The sequence below is a fragment of the Pristiophorus japonicus genome, chromosome 2, assembly GCF_044704955.1.
Source record: "Pristiophorus japonicus isolate sPriJap1 chromosome 2, sPriJap1.hap1, whole genome shotgun sequence".
NCBI classification, from domain to species: domain Eukaryota; kingdom Metazoa; phylum Chordata; class Chondrichthyes; family Pristiophoridae; genus Pristiophorus; species Pristiophorus japonicus.
In genome coordinates, this window is record NC_091978.1 from 57,416,295 (window position 1) to 57,435,565 (window position 19,271).

Here is a 19,271-nt window from a genome sequence, read left to right on the forward strand (position 1 = left end):
GACCACAACTGTTTACAATATACATAGATGACCTGGAAGAGGGGACAGAGTGTAGTGTAACAAAATTTGCAGATGACAAAGATTAGTGGGAAAGCGGGTTGTGTAGAGGACACAGAGATGCTGCAAAGAGATTTAAATAGGGTAAGCGAATGGGCTAAGGTTTGGCAGATGGAATACAATGTTGGAAAGTGTGAGGTCATCCACCTTGGAAAAAAAAACAGTAAAAGGGAATTATTTGAATGGGGAGAAATTACAACATGCTGAGGTGCAGAGGGACCTGGGGGTCCTTGTGCATGAATCCCAAAAAGTTAGTTTGCAGGTAATCAGGAAGGCGAATGGAATGTTGGCCTTCATTGTGAGAGGGATGGAGTACAAAAGCAGGGAGGTCCTGCTCAAACTGTATAGGGTATTCGTAAGGCCGCACCTGGAGTACTGCGTGCAGTTTTGGTCACCTTAAGAAAGGATATACTGGCTTTGGAGGGGATACAGAGACGATTCACTAGGCATATTCCGGAGATGAGGGGGTTACCTTATGATGATAGATTGAGCAGACTGGATCTTTATTCGTTGGAGTTCAGAAGGATGAGGGGTGATCTTATAGAAACATTTAAAATCATGAAAGGGAAAGGGATAGACAAGATAGAGGCAGAGAGGTTGTCTCCACTGGTCTGGGAGACTAGAACTAGGGGGCACAGCCTCAAAATACGGGGGAGCCGATTTAAAACCGAGTTGAGAAGGAATTTCTTCTCCCAGAGGGTTGTGAATCTGTGGAATTCTCTGCCCAAGGAAGCAGTTGAGGCTAGCTCATTGAATGTATTCAAATCACAGATAGATAGATTTTTAACCAATAAGGGAATTAAGGGTTACGGGGAGAGGGCGGGTAAGTGGAGCTGAGTCCACGGCCAGATCAGCCATGATCTTATTGAATGGCGGAACAGGCTCGAGGGCCTAGATGGCCTACTCCTGTTCCTAATTCTTATGTTCTTATTATGTTCCTCTGTCCTTGACCTTCTGCATTGTTCCAGTAAAGCTCAGCGCACTCTCAAAGAACAAAACCTCATCTTTCTAAGCACTTTGTAGCCTTAGCATTAGGCTTTAACAACTTAGAATCATACAGAACAGGAGGTCATTCAGCCCATTGAGCCTGTGCCAGCTCTTTGAGAAAAGTATCCAATTAGTCCCACTGCCCTGCTCTTTCCCCATAGCCCTGCAATGATTTTCCCTTCAAGTATTTATCCAATACCATGTTGAAAGTTACTACTGAATCTGCATCAACCACCCTTGCAGGCAGTGCATTCCAGATCATAACTCATTGTTAAAAAACACTTATTTGTTCTTTTACAAATTACCTTAAATCTGTGCCCTCTGGTATTGACCCTGCCGCCAACAGAAACAGTTGCTCCCTATTTACTCTATCAAAACCACTCATAATTTTGAGCATCTCTATTAAATCTCCCCTTAATCTTCTCCGTTCTAAAAAGAACAATCCAAGCTTCTCTAGTGTCTCCACTCGAGACCATAACGACAGCTCCCATTTTCTCTCTGGCAATGTTGAATGGGTGTGCCGGTGTTGGCAGGGATTGTGTGGGGGGGGGTTAAGGAGTAGGTTGGTACTTGAGGTTGGGACCTCCCGTTGGAACAGTACTGGCAGGTGGTCTGCACCCTTGGTGTCAATTTGCTTCTTTTCTTCCACCAGACTCGCAGGCCCCTAGACCCCGTTTCTTCCCTTTCTACCTATTCTCCCACTCTGTGCCTAGTGCATGTCTTTTATTTCTCTCATCTTGCATCCTTTTGTCTCCTGCTAATATGACCTGCCATTTATCCCTCTCCTGCGGAGGACCAAGTTAGTTCTCAAATGAGGCAGAGTATTGGTAGTATAATGAGAGCGAGCGAGCGAGTGAAAAGAATGGAACTATGCCTTCAAGGGTAAACTTTTTAATGCAGCAAAGGGATTGAGAAGTAGAGATACGGAAATCCATAGAAGCAAGTCAACAGAACTTCAGGGTTTATGTCAAGAGGGAGTGAACAGAAAAGGAATGGAGGTCATAATTACTCTGTAGGAAATTATGGTCAGTCCACATCTGAACTACTACATGCCGTTTTGGCTTCTCAATGCCCTATATGCAATAGCCCTAGAGAAAGTACAATGCAGATTTACGAGTACAAGGGGTCCAAGTTATGAAGGAAAATTGGAATAGCTAGGCTTGTATTCTGAAATTTGGCAGCTCGCAGCATTTATCTGTCTTTGTTATTTAATTATTGATTAACCCAGGTGAAGGGCCAAGGTCTATAGTCCAACACATCACTAAAGGATAAGACAAGAAGTGGTTAGAAGGCACTAAGCAAGGTCCAAGATTACATTGAGAGCGCAGTTACAAGCAGGAGATGAGCGCAAATGGAAAGGGGCAACATCCTGCAAGACTTAGCAATGTCTAAAAAGAGGCGGTAGTGGTGAGCACTGACGCGATCTGCTGTCCGATAACTTGCACACCAAAAAATATTTTTAAAACCAGCAGGCTGATGGTGGAATTTCCTCATTAACTCTCCACAACAGGAATGAATGAAAACTGGTTTCAATTTATGCCTTCAATAAAAGATCAGGAGTTAAATTTGTCTTCAAATTTGTGCTGTCTACACTATTCCCACTTGGTTAAAGATGCTATTTACTTTGGAGCTGAATAGCTTTTGCCGAGTCAAAATGGAACAGTGAAGCATTCAATAGAGGGTGTAGCATTGGGGGGGGGGGGGGGGGGAGAAAGAGAGAGAAGGAGGGGAAAAATTAAAAAAAAAATCGGACTTATGCTTTCTTCCGCTTCATTGGTTGAAAAGACACAAACGAACGAACTAGCTTTTTACAACCGGAGGACATTCTAAAGCGCTTTACAGCCAATAAAGTACTTTTGGAGTGTCATCACTGTTGTAATGTACGGCTATGCAGCAGCCAATTTGTGCACAGCAAGGTCTCACAAACAGCAATGAGATACATGACCAGTTAATCAGTTTTTGTAATGACGGTTGAGGGATATTGGCCAGAAAACTGGGAGAACTCCTCTGCTCTTCTTCAAATAACTTCGTGGGATCTGTTATGTCCACCTGAGGGGCAGATGGAGGCTTTGGTTTAACCTCTCATTCAAAAGATGCACCTCTGCCAGTGGAGCACTCCCTCCATGTTGCACTGAAGTGTCAGCCGAGATTGTGTGCACAAACAACGCAATTTCAGGAACAATTTGCACCCAGTTTTTCAACTGCGCCCAAAGCGGAAACTAACCCCACAACTTTTTTGCTCATTCAATTATTTATTTTCACATGACAGGGGAATGCAGTTAATATGTGGAATTAGAATTTTAGTACCACACTTGATGTTAATATTCCATGCATTGACTATCAGCCTATGTTTGTAGTGTTTCAGAATAAACTGAAAGTGTTCTCTATTTTGTACCTTAAGCTGAAATAATTGTAATTTTATTCAATAGCAAAGTATAAATTTACAAGTCAGTGCTAAACAGTGCCCCACCCAAGGTACTAGAATATATATTTTAAACACAGGGTTAATATTGCATAGCAAGCCCTGACATACCTAGCCTGTATAAAGCAAGGGTCAGATAATTAAAAGTAGTACTTCAACTGACTCGTCCACATATCCATCCGTTTTGCTGCACAAATCCAAACATTGATATCCCTTACTAATAAAATTATGGTTTGTCAGCCTTATAGCTACTGTAAATAAATCTAATGGATCATAGTATTAGTAGGGTACGCTGATCCTATCCATATGTTGACTGAATCTTGAACTAAAATGTCTTTTTTATGATACAGTACTTCAAAGGTCTCAGCAGTCAATGCAATCAGGCAAGTGCTTGTCAAATTAAAATGTCCTACAAGGATAGGTAGATTGCAAATGCAGGAGCCAGGCACTGCAGTGTTATTTATCATCTGCTTCCGTACACTCGTATCCCATTCATACTGCAGTACCGCTACCAACACAAGTGGTTCCACAGCATAATTCCTACGGTACTAACTCTGTCCCCTTTAGGTTGCAGGACAAATTCAGAAACCAGTGGCAAACCCAGCACATGCACGAGATATGTGCGTTGCACGAAGTAGTGTTTAATATGGGAGGAAAGTCCATTCGGCCATCAATGTTGCATTGCCTGGCCTGCACAGGTCAGTTGGCAGCTCCCAGTCACCCCATGTCAAAATAAAATAGTGGACCGAAGAAACCTTTCTTACCACCACTGCTTATCCTCTATGCACCTGGAAGCATATACGTCATTTCATTTATACAAGTATCAACAGAAAATACACAGCAAGACCATCAATAGCTTGGAGAAGAATGCATCTTTTCTCTTCCAAGATGCTGACAGATCATCTTTTTATTTTCAGCATTTGCTGTTTTTATTTCAGATTTCCAGTTTCTTCTTTTTCCTTGTATTACCAATGCCTCTGAAGACACTCCTGCACATTCCAAGTAAGCATCTGAAGCCATCTATTAGGCATACTGTGCTGTCTGCGATTGATGCTGTGTCAGTTAAGCTCCTTTGAACAGGAGCTGTTGGATAAACACCGCATAAACAAGTCCACAGGAATAAATGCAAACAGCAATGATCAAATGGTCTATAGTACATTATCCAAATTCTAATGGAACTAGACCGTTTATAAATGATCTTCGCATCAATCACTATTGGGGTACAATGAACTAGGTTTTCTGCTTTGTCAAAACCCGGAGCAGAAAAATGGCACAGTGCGATACACACCTAGACAGCAAGAACTTGACCAACTCTGGCACAGTTTCCAGGAGCAGCCCAATTTATATAGTGACGGCGAGCTCCCAGAACGATGAACGTCATTCAGAACTCTGGGTGGGAACTGCCATGCTACTTACATACTAAAGGCCTGTCATCAGGTTGAAGGGGCAGAATAGTTTTACATTCACAACACAGAGTTTCTTGCTCTAAGAATGTCCATGAGGTCTATGATGTCTGCAGGAGGGCCCAAAACTTCCAGGTTCATAGGTGAAGCTGTAGATGTTCTTCTGCATGAAGTCAATCGGAGTGTGGCACTTGGCAGAGAGTGATACAGGCCCACAAGGAGAACAGCACAGCTGCAGTGGCAGGAGGTGGCCAGTCAATACAAACTCAACCACTCTATACACAGCATGAAGGCATAAGGATCTTGTCGGAGAAAGCAAGGTGGGAGGATTCAGCTGCACCTTCCAATAATGCACTGCTCGAAGCATGTCTCCCACTAACATTGCCCTCCCCCCTCAGTATTAATGTGCTTCAATTGTTTACTGTGTCAAGAGGCAGCACTGTACCCTTTACATTCCTAGCCTTCATTTGGAAGAGGTCATTCACTCACAGATTTGCATGCAATCACCCCACTAAAAGTCTTGAGGAATCAAATTTCTTGGTGCAAACACCAGTCATCCAGTATAAGATAGATAGATTTGGGGGATCTAGGGGAATCAAGGGATATGGAGATCGGGCTGGAAAGTGGAGTTGAGGTCAATGATCAGCCGTGATCTTATTGAATGGCGGAGCAGGCTCGACGGGCCGTATGATCTATACCTGCTCCTATTTCTTATGTCCTTATGGTAGCAATTGAGTTTTTACTGCATTGTAACATAACCAAATTCTCACTTTGTGCATTCTTTCTAGAGGAAAAAGCAGGGAAAGTACATACAGGTGGCAGACTCTCACCCTCCCACCTCCCAAGAGGAAGAAGTGTTGCAGGGAAAGGGGAACTGGGAGGTTTGTTATGATATGCGGCTTCTCTTCCTTATTATCCTTTTGTATCTGCATTTGTTGTTAGCTAACTAAGTCACAAACGTCCCATGGCACCCCTTCTATTGAAAAAGCAAATGAACTTTGATCCACAGCTATCATTCTAACCTCTCATTCTCCTTTACTCCTCTAGATCTGGTAGAAGAGGATAAAAAAAGAACCACAGCTACGACATTCAGCTCTGCCAGGAGGTTACAGTGTACACTGCACTGGGGTGCTGCACCATCGGAGGTGCCGTCTTTCAGAGGAGACGTTAAACCGAGGCACCGTCTGCCCTCTCAGGTGGATATAAAAGATCACATGGTACTATTTCGAAGAAGAGCAGGGATGTTATCCCCAGTGTCCTGGCCAATATTTATCCCTCAATCAACATTAAAAAAAACAGCTTATTGGTTCATTATCACTTTGCTGTTTGAGGTTTGCTGTGCGCAAGTTGGCTGCTATATTTTACAACAGTGACTACATTCCAAAAGTACTACATTGGCTGTAAAGCGCTTCAAGACGTCCAGTGGTTGTGAAAGACGCTTTATAAATCTTTCTTTCTTTTACACCGTCACTTTATACCTCAAGCATCAGCTCCCCCCAGAAGGAATTAGAGAATGAGTCAGAGGGGAGTGGGTGACACACAGAGCAGGTCTGATCTACAGATTAAGCAGGAGCAATTGGGGATGGAACTTGTGGAGCTGCGGACATGTCGCCTCTTTCCCAAGATCTAGATCTCACGGGTCCTGCTTTTAAAAAAGAGGGATGCATGTGGAGCATCAAGCATATGGGCAGGTACGAGGGAATGTATCAAACAACGCAGGTAGCTGGTTGAAAATGTGCAGACTAATCCCTTTAAATTTAGATACTGCCTGCAACCCTAGGTACCAGTTTTATACTAGCATTATTCAGAATGAGCTCAAATGAGATGGTACTGGCAAAAAATGATTGCATCATCTGTCCAAAGATGGGCAGATGCTTACGCCGGTAAACCTATTTATATAGCATCGATAACAAAAAACATCCAAGGCACTTCATGGAGGGTGCAATCAAAAAACAAAATGGGCACCAAGCAAAGCTACCTGTAATTTTTTTTCCCATGCACAGACCCTTGAACTGGCTGCATGACTCATTCAAATTTTCACACATGCATAGAGCGAGAGCGAGCGGAGGGGTTTCAGGAAATAATTCCAGAATGTCTGGCCTAGGTGGCTGAAGGCATGGCTGCCAATTTGGGCAAAGTGAAATGAATAGAGAGCTCAGAGGGAGGTTGGGGTGGGGGCGGGGGAAAGAGGGTGCTTGTAGGGCTAGAGAATGCTGGAAAGATGGGGAGAGGTGAGGCCATGAAGGGAATGAAATATGAAGAGTCAACAGATATTGAGTGGACATCCCTGCCTGATGAGCACCACAAAAAAAATCAGACAGAATTACAAGCCACAATGCACTACATAGGAAAAAAAGTTTTTTTTTTTAAAAAAGTAGCAATCTGCTCCATTGGATTATCTTTATTTTTGTGAATGGAGAGATAGTGTGTGTATAATCAGGTAAACTTTCTCACAAAAAATGAGTAGCTTTAAACCAAGGATTCAGATAACAACATAGCTGTTTCGAAAGAATATGGACTTTGTTCCCGATACTACTGACCATGGCTGCCTGTCAAAAACCATCAAAGGAATTCACTCAACATTTTTCTTTATATAAAAAGAATCTTTCCTCCCTGATGGCTCTCACTCATATTTGGCGCAGCGTATCACAAGGGTAAGAGGTAGCAAAGAAAAGAGAAAAGCTTGTCGGAGTTAGGAGGCTGTAAGTCAAAAATTGCATGAAGGCTAATTGGGAGATCTCCACATGTAAGAAAGGTGACATCATGAAAAACCATATTTGAATATCAAATTTCAAAAGACAGTCGCATTTAAAAACAAAGCTGTGTGAAGGAAAGTTCGTATAAAACAGCACTTGACTTTCCAGGTTAAGAGAGTCCAATTTCTCTTCAACTTGGGTTTGAAACTTGACTAGGATAAGGGGTAAGCCATTTAGGACTGAGATGAGGAGAAACTTCTTCACTCAGAGTTGTTAACCTGTGGAATTCCCTACCGCAGAGAATTGTTAATGCCAGTTCATTGGATATATTCAAGAGGGAGTTAGATATGGCCCTTACGGCTAAAGGGATCAAGGGGTATGGAGAGAAAGCAGGAAAGGGGTACTGAGGTGAATGATCAGCCATGATCTTATTGAATGGTGGTGCAGGCTCGAAGGGCCGAATGGCCTACTCCTGCACCTATTTTCTATGTTTCTATTAACTACCAAAATTTCTAGCCCCTTTTGTAAGCTCCTGGCTCTGTTCAGTACATTCTGGCTCTAATATGCTGCACAGAGTTGTAGGATGTCAGTTAAAATTGTTCCCCTCCCCCACCCTGCTCTTCAGTTCCCAATCTGAACCCTGTTGCCAATGGGACTCTAGTCACCCTTCAAGAGAAATTCTAAAGCAGGCTCATCTTTCAGAAGTCGATTCACATCAACTTTAATGGAGGGGCCAAGAGCAGATTTTATGTTCACCCTCTTGTCCCATCATCATCATCATCATGACAGTAGATGTGTGACTAAGAGAGATGGAGAGAAAAAAAAAGGAGGGGGAAATGAAGTTAAAAGGCAAGGACTGTAACTTTAAAAATAAAAGTAAATGTATTGCATGACAGTAAAGCACTTCGATCTCGTACTAAGGTTAACTGAATGCAATACAGCAGTTCTCTTGTATTAACGCTGATGTATTTGTTATTCTATATAAACAAATACACACTTCACAGTTGATCACAATGCACTTAAACTGGTTTCCGAAAGACAAGACTTACAGTTTCAGTTTAGAGGTAGGCATTAACTGTTCCTGAATCATCAAGTCACCTAGGATATTGGATCTCAATTTATACAGGCCAAAACAGCATCTATTGTACCGCATATGTTCTGAGGCAAATCCATTTATTACAGTGATCTCCAATTAACTTCAAACCAACCAATCCTGAAGTAACATATCCAATAGTGTTGCCAAATCTGCTTGGACATAGCCTGGTGCTTTCACCACATGACCTAGCGCCTTCAACCACCCCATCCAATGAAAAAGATCCATCTTTAATATTTTTATAATGAATAACGAAAGTATACAAAGAAAATATGAGAAAACACACCATTTTCTTTTTAAATACTGCCTAAATGTTTTTCTCCAGAGTTGCTCGCAGCAGTGTCCACGAGATTGATCTTCAATTCCTGGATACTCCAGGACAATCCTGGAGGGTTGGGAACTCTAAACGGCAAGATCCATTAATATTCAGACTAACAAATGTGACCATTTATAATTCATCATCATAGCTGCAGCTATCAGTTACAGACGTTTCAGTATAACAGCCACTTTGTGTCACCAGAACAATGTGTTTCCATTCCTCAGCAGCTTTTACAGAAATATGATTCTGTACTTCTTTTAATTGCCAGTGTACTGTAGTTTGCTATGTTGGTAAGTTTATATATTTACTATATCTGAAAGTCTTTTTTTCCCCCTCTCCTGAAGGCTAGAGTAATGTTCGCAGTCTGTTGCTCTCCAGTAATTAGTCAAGATTCCTACCAGAAACCAGAATAGGAGGGTGGGACTTTATAAAATGTGACTTTTTGATGACCTAGATCATCCAGAAGTAAGTCAAGGGTCGGTACTTGTTACGTGTTACAGGTCTGAGCGACAATGCTATTAACATCTTGCTCTTGTTCAATGCCCAGAGAGAGGGAACCAAGAAACAAGAACACTTGACCATGATCTCTTATCCCAGGATACAATAAAATCAAACTGCATCAATTAACACAATTGTTGCTCGTCACCGAGAGCATGCAGAAAACAAGCACGGGCAGTGGAATGAGCATGTGGCAAACCAGACTCCCCACCCACCCTTTCCTTCAACTGTCTGTCCCACCTGTGACAGAGACTAATTCCCATATTGGACTGTTCAGTCACCTGAGAACTCACTTTTAGAGTGGAAGCAAGTCTTCCTCGATTGAGGGGGACTGCCTATGATGATGATGATGATGCTGCTCTCCAGCAGAAGAACAGTCTAATTAACAGACTTGCCTTCTGGAAACATTATTCACGTTTATTTAATTTCAGACTAAACTAGTCAAGTTTGCATAATGTTAAGTCGCCTATTGTTATACAGGGTAATCCACATAATGTTCTCCCGGTCCTGGCTGTGCTTGGTATGTTATGTACACATTTGAGTTTATGTATATCCTAATAATGTTATAATTCATCTAATGTTATACAAACATGCAGTCCCAATTAAAAGATCGAATAACTTTACACCATATTTCAACCCTCCGAAGTTTTTATTGAGCATAAATTTTGACAACATCTTCGGGGGGGGGGGGGGCTTCCTACAAGGGGCCGTTATTTAAGAGGGGTTATTACAGGACAGTATTTTAGCACCCATAGCAGCTGTAATTTTTCTGAAAATATAATTAAATTTTTTTTAAAAAGCACATGGATCTGAATTTGAACCACAGGTACATACGAACATACAATGACGGGAAGGTAAAGACCCTCTGGTCCATCGAGGCTGTATGAAATTATCACTGCTCTGAACAAAATGTCAAAGTCAAAGACTACATTGGAACTGTATACATAGAATTTACAGCACAGAAACAGGCCATTCAGCCCGACTGTGAAAGAATATGGTGTCACTCAGGGAGCCATCAGCAACATTTACAAACAGCAATGGAATTCTGCCTCATTGAGTCAGAGGTGGAGATTTCAGAAATGGCAGGTAACCGTTGCACACTTCTGAACTCAATGACATTGGAGCAGAACTTCCGGAATGGCTCATTGCAAGGTGCGACCAGAATCTCAGAACACATTTTATTGGAAAAAGCCATCAAAATTGCAGAAGCCCGTCAACTTGGGATTGATTGAGACACAGAAAAAGGTTGATGCCATAACTTACAGGATAATGATCAGAGAAGCCAATGAAGTGACCCCTGAAATGACAAAAGAATGGCTTTCATCAACTCTGCCTGTATTACTTCAAAAGTGCCGGCCTTGTAATGTGTTCCACTTTGATAAAATAGGATTTTTCTGGAAGCTTTTGCCAGGGTGGTGGGGGGGGGGGGGGGGGGGACGCGGAACTCACTTTTGGCGACAGAAAGCGCCAAATATTTGAAACATCTTGGCTGCTCATTTTTAAATCGATGAACAGAAGAGGAAGCTTCTCAGATCTGTCCTTGTTTGTGTCCAGAAGAAGTCACGTGCTCTTTGCTCCATTTCTCACCAATGCGCTTCCCTGGAAGCGTCATTTATCTTTCCAATTGACAGTCTTGGATGTCTTTTTACAGTGTTGAGAGTGCGGGACAGAAAGGTTTAAGCTCAGGGTAGAAGCGTGTATAATCATTATAGATAACTGCCCTGCTTAACGAATGTGGAATTTGTCCATCTTCCAAAGGATACCACTTATAAGCTTCAGCTGATGGACGCTGGAGTTAACAAGCTTTTCAAGAATCACATTCCAAAGTTTGTCTAGAAAAAGACTAGCTGCTTACGAAGCCAAGACAGAATTCTCGATCACTTTGCTAGATGCCATGAATTTTGTTGCTAGAAGTTGGGATCATGTGACTCAGAGCAACATAGTAAACTGATTTTGCTCTGTGACTTGTCAGTGAAGGAGATGAGAATTTGCTGGAGCTTGAAGAAATTGAAGCTGACCCAAAACTGCAGAACACTTGCAAGCAGGACTGATCCCTGATGTTCCTCAGTCTGACTATATCACAGTTGATGATTCTTTGATCACCCAAACCTCCATCAAAGCTTTGCGCTAACCCAAGCCGAAATTAAATAATGAAATTAGAGAGAGTATTGTGAATTGTGAAGATGATGTTGCTCATGATTCTTTGACTTCAGCAGCCTCTCACAAGATGCTCACTGACATTCAATATTATATTCAACACTCATCTAGTTGACTTGTTCGACTCAAAAAATACTGGCTAATCCCTGGCAGCCTGGAAATGTGTGTGTTTATAAGGAAAGGTTTCCTATTGTTATTCTATGTACAATGTTAGAATCTTGACTGGTCCAACAGAGTAAAACATTAGGCAGACTTGACTGCACTATAGAATTATTATATGTCATTCAGCCTTGATACTATATTCCTAGTCAGTGTTCCTCTAAACTTTTGTTTGCCTCAAACTTTAGTTTCTCTAAAGCTGCAGAACATAAAGAGTTCAATATTTTGCTTTAATATTGTAATAAAAGTTTTATTTTTTAAATCATTCTACACATGCACTCACCCTCCACCTCATATCTACATCGCGTTAAAAATCAAGTCTCATTGGACTCTCTCCTACACATTCATTCCCAGAACCTCAAAACGGTGAATCTCCTTACCTTCTCAGTCTTTTCTTCTTCCTAGAGATTTAAGTCCTAGCCTAGTCATTGCTTCTCAATTTACCTTGCCTTCTCATATGTTTTTCAAACTCTACAACATCGACCTTAGTCCCTTTCCTAAGACTCTCAATTTAAAAAAAAATCTGATCTTAACGGATGGCGTTGCAGGAATTGTGAAATTCTTAATTAAAAAAAGAGAAGAGTTATATAAAGTGACCCCCCCATGATTATTAAGTCAGCTCTTTTAAGAGATGGTTTCATTTATCAAATGTTATATTTTAAAAAGAGCAAAATGTTTGAATTTACAATAAAGCAGTGAGTATTGTCGTTGTACCACTGATTTGCCTCCAATTAAAAATGTACAAAGGTTTCAAAATAACCAAATTGGAGTTGCACTGCTGTGACCCTACCCCAGACTTCATAATACCTTCACCTTCCCACCTACCTACAGCATGAACATATGCCGCCTCCATTTTCTTAGATAGCATGTGGAACAGCAACAGACTAGTCACTCCAGGTATCACTTGGGGACGAGAGAGTACATTGCACTTTCATTTACACAGGAAAACTCCCATGCTGTCCCAGTAATGTGCCTTAGCCCTGACCAATGAAGAAGAGAACCCCCTCCTGCACATTTCAAAATTTCCTCTCCAGCCATCCTGATGAATGAAATTGGCAACTTAGTGCCAAATAATTAGGCTTATGGGTCCACGGCCACAGAGATTGCTCGAAACTATAATTTCATAAAAAAGGACCATCACAACCAGACTTTTACGGAATTAATTTGGATAGATTTAAAGGTCCTATACATTAAAAGGGAGGTGTTTGTATCCCATAGGTTATCAAGACCCCATCTATACAATTCTAAATAAACTGCACTAGTTCAGAGCTTTGTATATAACACGTTTGCTGCTATCCTTCCCTTGCACAAGTTGAATTGCTAGTGTTTCCCCTGTACAGATCCCACAGTTTTCAAAAATAGATTTGGTAAAAACTCAACTTCCATGTGCCTACGCCTTCATGTCAATACAACATTGGTATTAGTGTAATGCAAATGCAACTTTTAACCCTAACTCTGGTCTATGTTCACATTTCTAAACAATAGTTTTTTTTTAAAAAAATGCCTACTCCCTACCAATCCAAGTAAAAGAATATACGCGTATTAACTAGCCTGGTTGACTTCATACAACACAATTGGGTGGAAATTCGTTTGGGGACGAATTAGGGTGCCAGTGACAGGATCGGTCCAAGTTAGCATGGATTTATGAAAGGGAAATCATGCTGGACAAATCTTCTGGAATTTTTTGAGGATGTAACTGGTAGAGTGGACAAGGGAGAACCAGTGGATGTGGTGTATTTGGACTTTCAAAAAACTTCCGACAAGGTTCCACACAAGAGATTGATGTGCAAAATCAAAGCACATGGTATTGGGGGCAATGTACTGACGTGGATAGAGAACTGGTTGGCAGACAGGAAGCAGAGAGTCGGGATCAACGGGTCCCTAGGAACTGATCCAGAGTCGATAAACTGTTGGAAAATAATCACCAATGCATCCACTATTTCTATGGCCACTTCCTTAAGTACCCTGGGATGCAGACTATCGGGCCCCGGGGATTTATCGGCCTTCAATGCCATCAATTTCCCGAACACAATTTCCTGACTAATAAGGATTTCCTTCAGCTCCTCCTTCTCACTAGACCCTCGGTCCCCTAGTATTTCCAGAAGGTTATTTGTGTCTTCCTTTGTGAAGACAGAACCAAAGTATTTGTTCCCCATTATAAATTCACCTGAATCTGACTGCAAGGGACTTTTTCTCTTCACATATGTATAGAAGCTTTTGCAGTTAGTTTTTATGTTCCCAGTAAGCTTCCTCTCATACTCTATTTCCCCCCTCCTAATTAAACCCTTTGTCTTCCTCTGCTGTATTATAAAATTCTCCCAGTCCTTAGGTTTGCTGCTTTTGTCTGGCCAATTTATATACGTCTTCTTTGGATTTAACACTATCCTTAATTTCCCTTGTTAGCCACGGTTGAGCCACCTTCCCAGTTTTATTTTTACTCCAGACAGGGATGTTCAATTGTTGAATGTTTGCCATTGTCTATCCACCGTCAACCCTTTAAGTATCACTCGCCAGTCTATTCTAGTCAATTCACATCTCATACCATCAAAGTTACCTTTCATTAAGTTCAGAACCCTAGTCTCTGAATTAACTGTGTCACTCTCCATCTTAATAAAGAATTCTACCATATTATGGTCACTCTTCCCCAAGGGGCCTCGCACAAGATTGCTAATTCGTCCTTTCTCATTACACATCACCCAATCTAGGATGGCCAGCCTCTAGTTGGTTCCTCGACATATTGGTCTAGAAAACCATCCCTAATACACTCCAGGAAATCCTCTTCCACTGCATTGCTACCAGCTTGGTTAGCCCAATCAATATGTAGATTAAAGTCGCCCATGATAATTGCTGTACCTTTATTGCACGCATCCCTTATTTGATGCCAATCTCACTGCTACTGTTTGGTGGTCTGTACACAACTCCCACTAGCGTTTTCTGCCCTTTGGTATTCCGTAGCTCTACCCATACCGATTCCACATCATCCAGGCGAATGTCCCTCCTTACAATTGTATTAATTTCCTCTTTAACCAGCAATGCCACGCCACCTCCTTTTCCTTTCTGCCTATCCTTCCTGAATGTTGAATACCCCTGGATGTAGAGTTCCCAGCCTTGGTCACCCTGGAACCATGGCTCCGTGATGCCAATTACATCATATTCGTTAACTGGTATCTGCGCAGTTAATTCATCCACCTTATTACGAATACTCCTCGCATTGAGGCACAGAGCCTTCAGACTTGTCTTTTTTAACACACTTTGCCCCTTTAGAATTTTGCTGTAATGTGTCTTTTTTTTGCTTTTTGCCCTGGGTTTCTCTGCCCTCCACTTTTACTTTTCTTCTTTCTATCTTTTGCTTCTGCACCCATTCTACTTCCCTCTGTCTCCCTGCATAGGTTCCCATCCCCCTGCCATATTAGTTTATCTCCTCCCCAACAGGACTAGCAAACACCCCCCTAGGATATTGGTTCCGGTCCTGCTCAGGTGCAGACCATCCGGTTTGTACTGGTCCCACCTTCCCCAGAACCGGTTCCAATGTCCCAGGAATTTGAATCCCTCCCTTCTGCACCACTCCTCAAGCCATGTATTCATCTGAGCTATCCTGTGAAACCTACTCTGACTAGCATGTGGCACTGGTGGCAATCCTGAGATTACTACTTTTGAAGTCCTACTTTTTAAATTTAGCTCCTAGCTCCCTAAATTCAACTTGTAGGACCTCATCCCATTTTTTACCTATATCGTTGGTAACTATATGCACCACAACAACTGGCTGTTTACCCTCCCTTTTCAAAATGCCCTGCACCCGCTCCGAGACATCCTTGACCCTTGCACCAGAGAGACAACATACCATCCTGGAGTCTCGATTGTGGCCACAGAAACATCTATCTATTCCCCTTACAATAGAATCCCCTATCACTATCGCTCTCCCACTCTTTTTCCTGCACTAAGGGAGGCGCCCCACACCTCTCTTAGGGTGCGAGACCGGCTGAGCAACTGAAAACCCGAGCTAAAGAGCCGGCCTTGGAGCGCTCCAAGAGAGGCTTCCCTGGAAAAAAGAAAAATCGGCACTAAAACCACCAAAAACATTCGTAATACCTTACTGACGCCATATAAACATAAATCACACTTACCTCAGGTAAACATTCCTTCCCTCACTGCCGCCGGTACAGCTCGGTCCACTCGCTTTCCCAGGCAGTCCCACTAGCGTGTGCAAAGAGGCACTACGGGTCCCCCAGAAAACAAATTTCAAAACGGTGTTGCAACCAAGGGCATTGCACACTGGCTCGCCTCTCCCGTGCGGTACTGCTCCGCGCCCCCGCAAACCCAGCACTGAATGTCCCGGTGGGACATAGGAAGTTGGCCACCTGCCTGGAAATTATTTCCTCCACCATTGCTGCCCCTCCCGGGGGCAAACAAAGGCAGCAACAGACCAAATTTCCACCCCAATGTATTTTTAATCAGCGGAGATACCCATAGCTAGAATGACAAAGTTGCAAATTTTGTAGCAGCTGCATCTGTGCTTTCACACATTTGGCATTTTTCAGGTGGAAATATTTGGGAACCAGCAAACCTTTGTATATGATAGACCTACTTCCATTGCAATGGGGACATAAAAATGAAAATTTCACATACCCACTCATTGCACTTGCTGAAATTCTAGTGATGGTATTGCAATTTAAAAAAGGTTTGGCATACTAAAGGTACGACTATCAACAACAATGTGATAAGTGAACAGATCCTGAAAATTCCCTGGGAGGATAGACGCACCAACATCAATGTTCTCGATCAGGCCAACATCCCCAGCATCGAAGCACTGACTGCACTCGACTAGCTCCGTTGGGCGGGTCACATTGCCTGCATGCCTGACACAAGACTCCCAAAGCAAGCGCACTCAGAACTTCTGCATGGCAGGTGATCCCCAAGTGAGCAGAGGAAACTTTTCAAGGACAGTCTCAAAGTCTCCTTGATAAAGTGCAACATCCCCACCGACACCTGGGAGTCCCTGGACCTAAGTGGAGGAAGTGCATCCATGCAGAAAACAAGCGCAGGCAGCGGAAGGAGCGTGCAGAAAACCAGACTCCCCACCCACCCTTTCCTCCAACCACTGTCTGTCCCACCTGTGACAGAGACTGTGATTTCCATACTGGATTATACAGTCACCTGAGAATTCACTTTTGGAGTGGAAGCAAGTCTTCTCGATTTCGAGGAACTGCTTATGACGATGAATCTGTTTTCGTGATGTTAGTTGAGGGGGAAATATTGGCCGGTACAAAGGGGAACTAATTTTCAAAATATCGTCATGGAATTTATTACGTCTACCCGAGGGAGCAGTTTAACATCACCTCCGAAAAGCAGCGCGTCCAACGGTGCAGCACTCCCTCAGTGCTGTACTGAAGTGTCTGTCTGGATTTTGTGCTCAAGTCTCTGGAGTGAAACCGGAACACAATCTTCTGACTCAGACGAAAGTGCTGCCAATTGAGCCGCAACTGGCATGAGGAGAACACCGCTGCTCTTCTTGGAATAGTGCCATGGGATATTTGACGTGTAATGTAAAATGTATTATTGCGATGCTCGTGTCAAGAGCCTCAAATCTGAATTGAATTGTTTGTTTGGTTGGTCAGGAAACTTTGCAAATTGGAATGTGTGAGGAGCAAACCACGGCATCTTAGGATTTTTTTTTACATCTGCAACAAAATGTGGTGTGTGTGCCATCATATAATTTGATATGTCTATACATAGAGAGATACCGCAACATCCGCGCAGCAAGGCTGAGGTTGTTACACCACAATAAAGTATTTTTTTAAAATATATTTGTTTTTAAACCCAGGCAGGTTCTGCAATTTATGACCCTTGGTGTCAGTATCATGAAACGCATATATAAAGTGAAAATCAAAAAAGAATCGTGTCCCCAATTGCTGTCCCAGATTTATTCAGAACTTCTCACTCCAATTGAATGAAAGTTTGATTTAAGCGGCCGTCGGCATTTTCGTATCGCGACCAGGAAGGTTTTTTTCCCCTCTCTTTGCCTTGCCTTTCCGGAATAAAGAGATACACAGCGAAACTTGAATTTCCATGTGTAGAATTACGTGAAGTGGAACTGCATAAAATCATTCTAAAAACGATTCAAGCCCCTCTCGGGATTTTTTCCGCCGGTTTCCAATGTTGCTAACCGCACACAATCCCTACCTCCCAGATTCAAACTGCACCAGTAAACACCTGTTTCCCACATTACCAGCTTCGTTGAAAGCGCAAGAAAAGATTTTTTTTTAATCCTGCTTGAAAAAAAATGAAAATTAATTCAACTTTATCGATCGCACAACCTTGACTTTAATCGCGACGGCAAGCGGGAACCCAAACTCTTTGCAAGAGGAATATAAACAGCGGCGTGCGGAAGTAGATTGGAAAACAGGTGAAGGCATTTTAAAATAAATCAATCAATCAATCAGACATTGAAAAATAAAAGCGATTTGACTTCTGCTGACAGAATGTGGGGGTTTAGTGATTGGTTTTACATTACTGGACGCGGTTATGGTGCGAGAGCCATGGTGTATTTGGACACCGCTTTGGAGTGGGACCCTGGTATCCAGGAGACACACATTTAAAATGGTTACAGTCTTGCCGCTTGCTTACCTTGCTGTAAAGTTCCGAGGCTGACATGTCGCGCTGCACTTCGCCGGGTGGCTTCGACCTGCCGCCGCCGTCGCCTCTGAATAAATAAATGGATGTCCCCGCCTCCCGCCGCTTTAATTCCCATCTAGGCTGGACGTTGGGAAAGCGATGTTTCCCTGGTCGCCATTTTCCCAGTTCATCGCGATCCTCTTTTTTCCAGCGACCTTTACTCAGGTGTAAAGTTGGTGTCGAGATCTCCGCCCCGTTTTAGCCGCTCTCCCGAGCTGGTAAATGGGTTGAATTTCTTTTTTAAAATACCAAGAAAATCAGACAGAAAGTTAAAGAATAATAAACTGCTCCCGAGACACGCAATGCGTGTCTGAGGAAAAAAAGATAAAGCCTCGCAAAAGGTGCTCTGATCTCTCCGATGTCACCTCAACAGCCTTTCCCAGTGGGAGCTGCTCGTGAGACATCTGCTGGTGACTTCCGCGTTTTGGCGCTCACTGCCAGGGAAGATCTGAGGACTGCGACAGTGTGTGACTGCCGAGCCACCTGTCCTGCCTCTCCTCGGGACTCTATGTCAAACCTGGTTGGGGGTTGTTGCCACGCCTCCAGGATTGTCCCTGGAGTTTCCAGGGATTTAAAGATGAATCCCCTGGTCACTGCTGTGAGCAACCCAGGATGTAATCACGAACAAACAAAAATGATTTTCTTTCATCTGCTTTGCACACTTTCATTTATCAGTTGTGAAATTATTGGAGATTGCGGGGGAGAAAAAAGTCAGTCTCGCTCAGTCAAGAATCATGCAGTCGCGCAATGAGGAGTCTGTTTCACTACCTCACAGCCACTCCTCTCAACCCCTCTAAATTGTCAGACT

The 19,271-nt window shown here is 42.7% G+C and overlaps 1 protein-coding gene across 1 annotated transcript in view; it reads right to left on the minus strand.

Moving 5' to 3' along the window:
• The window catches only part of myo5b (myosin VB), a 310,547-nt gene extending 291,518 nt beyond the window's left edge, over positions 1-19,029 (minus strand). Inside the window, exon 1 of the mRNA XM_070867495.1 lies at positions 18,416-19,029. Within this exon, the coding sequence (XP_070723596.1) occupies positions 18,416-18,442 (27 nt within the window). The 5' untranslated portion in view covers positions 18,443-19,029. The remainder of the gene's footprint in view (positions 1-18,415) is intronic.
• Positions 19,030-19,271: the final 242 nt, after the last annotated feature.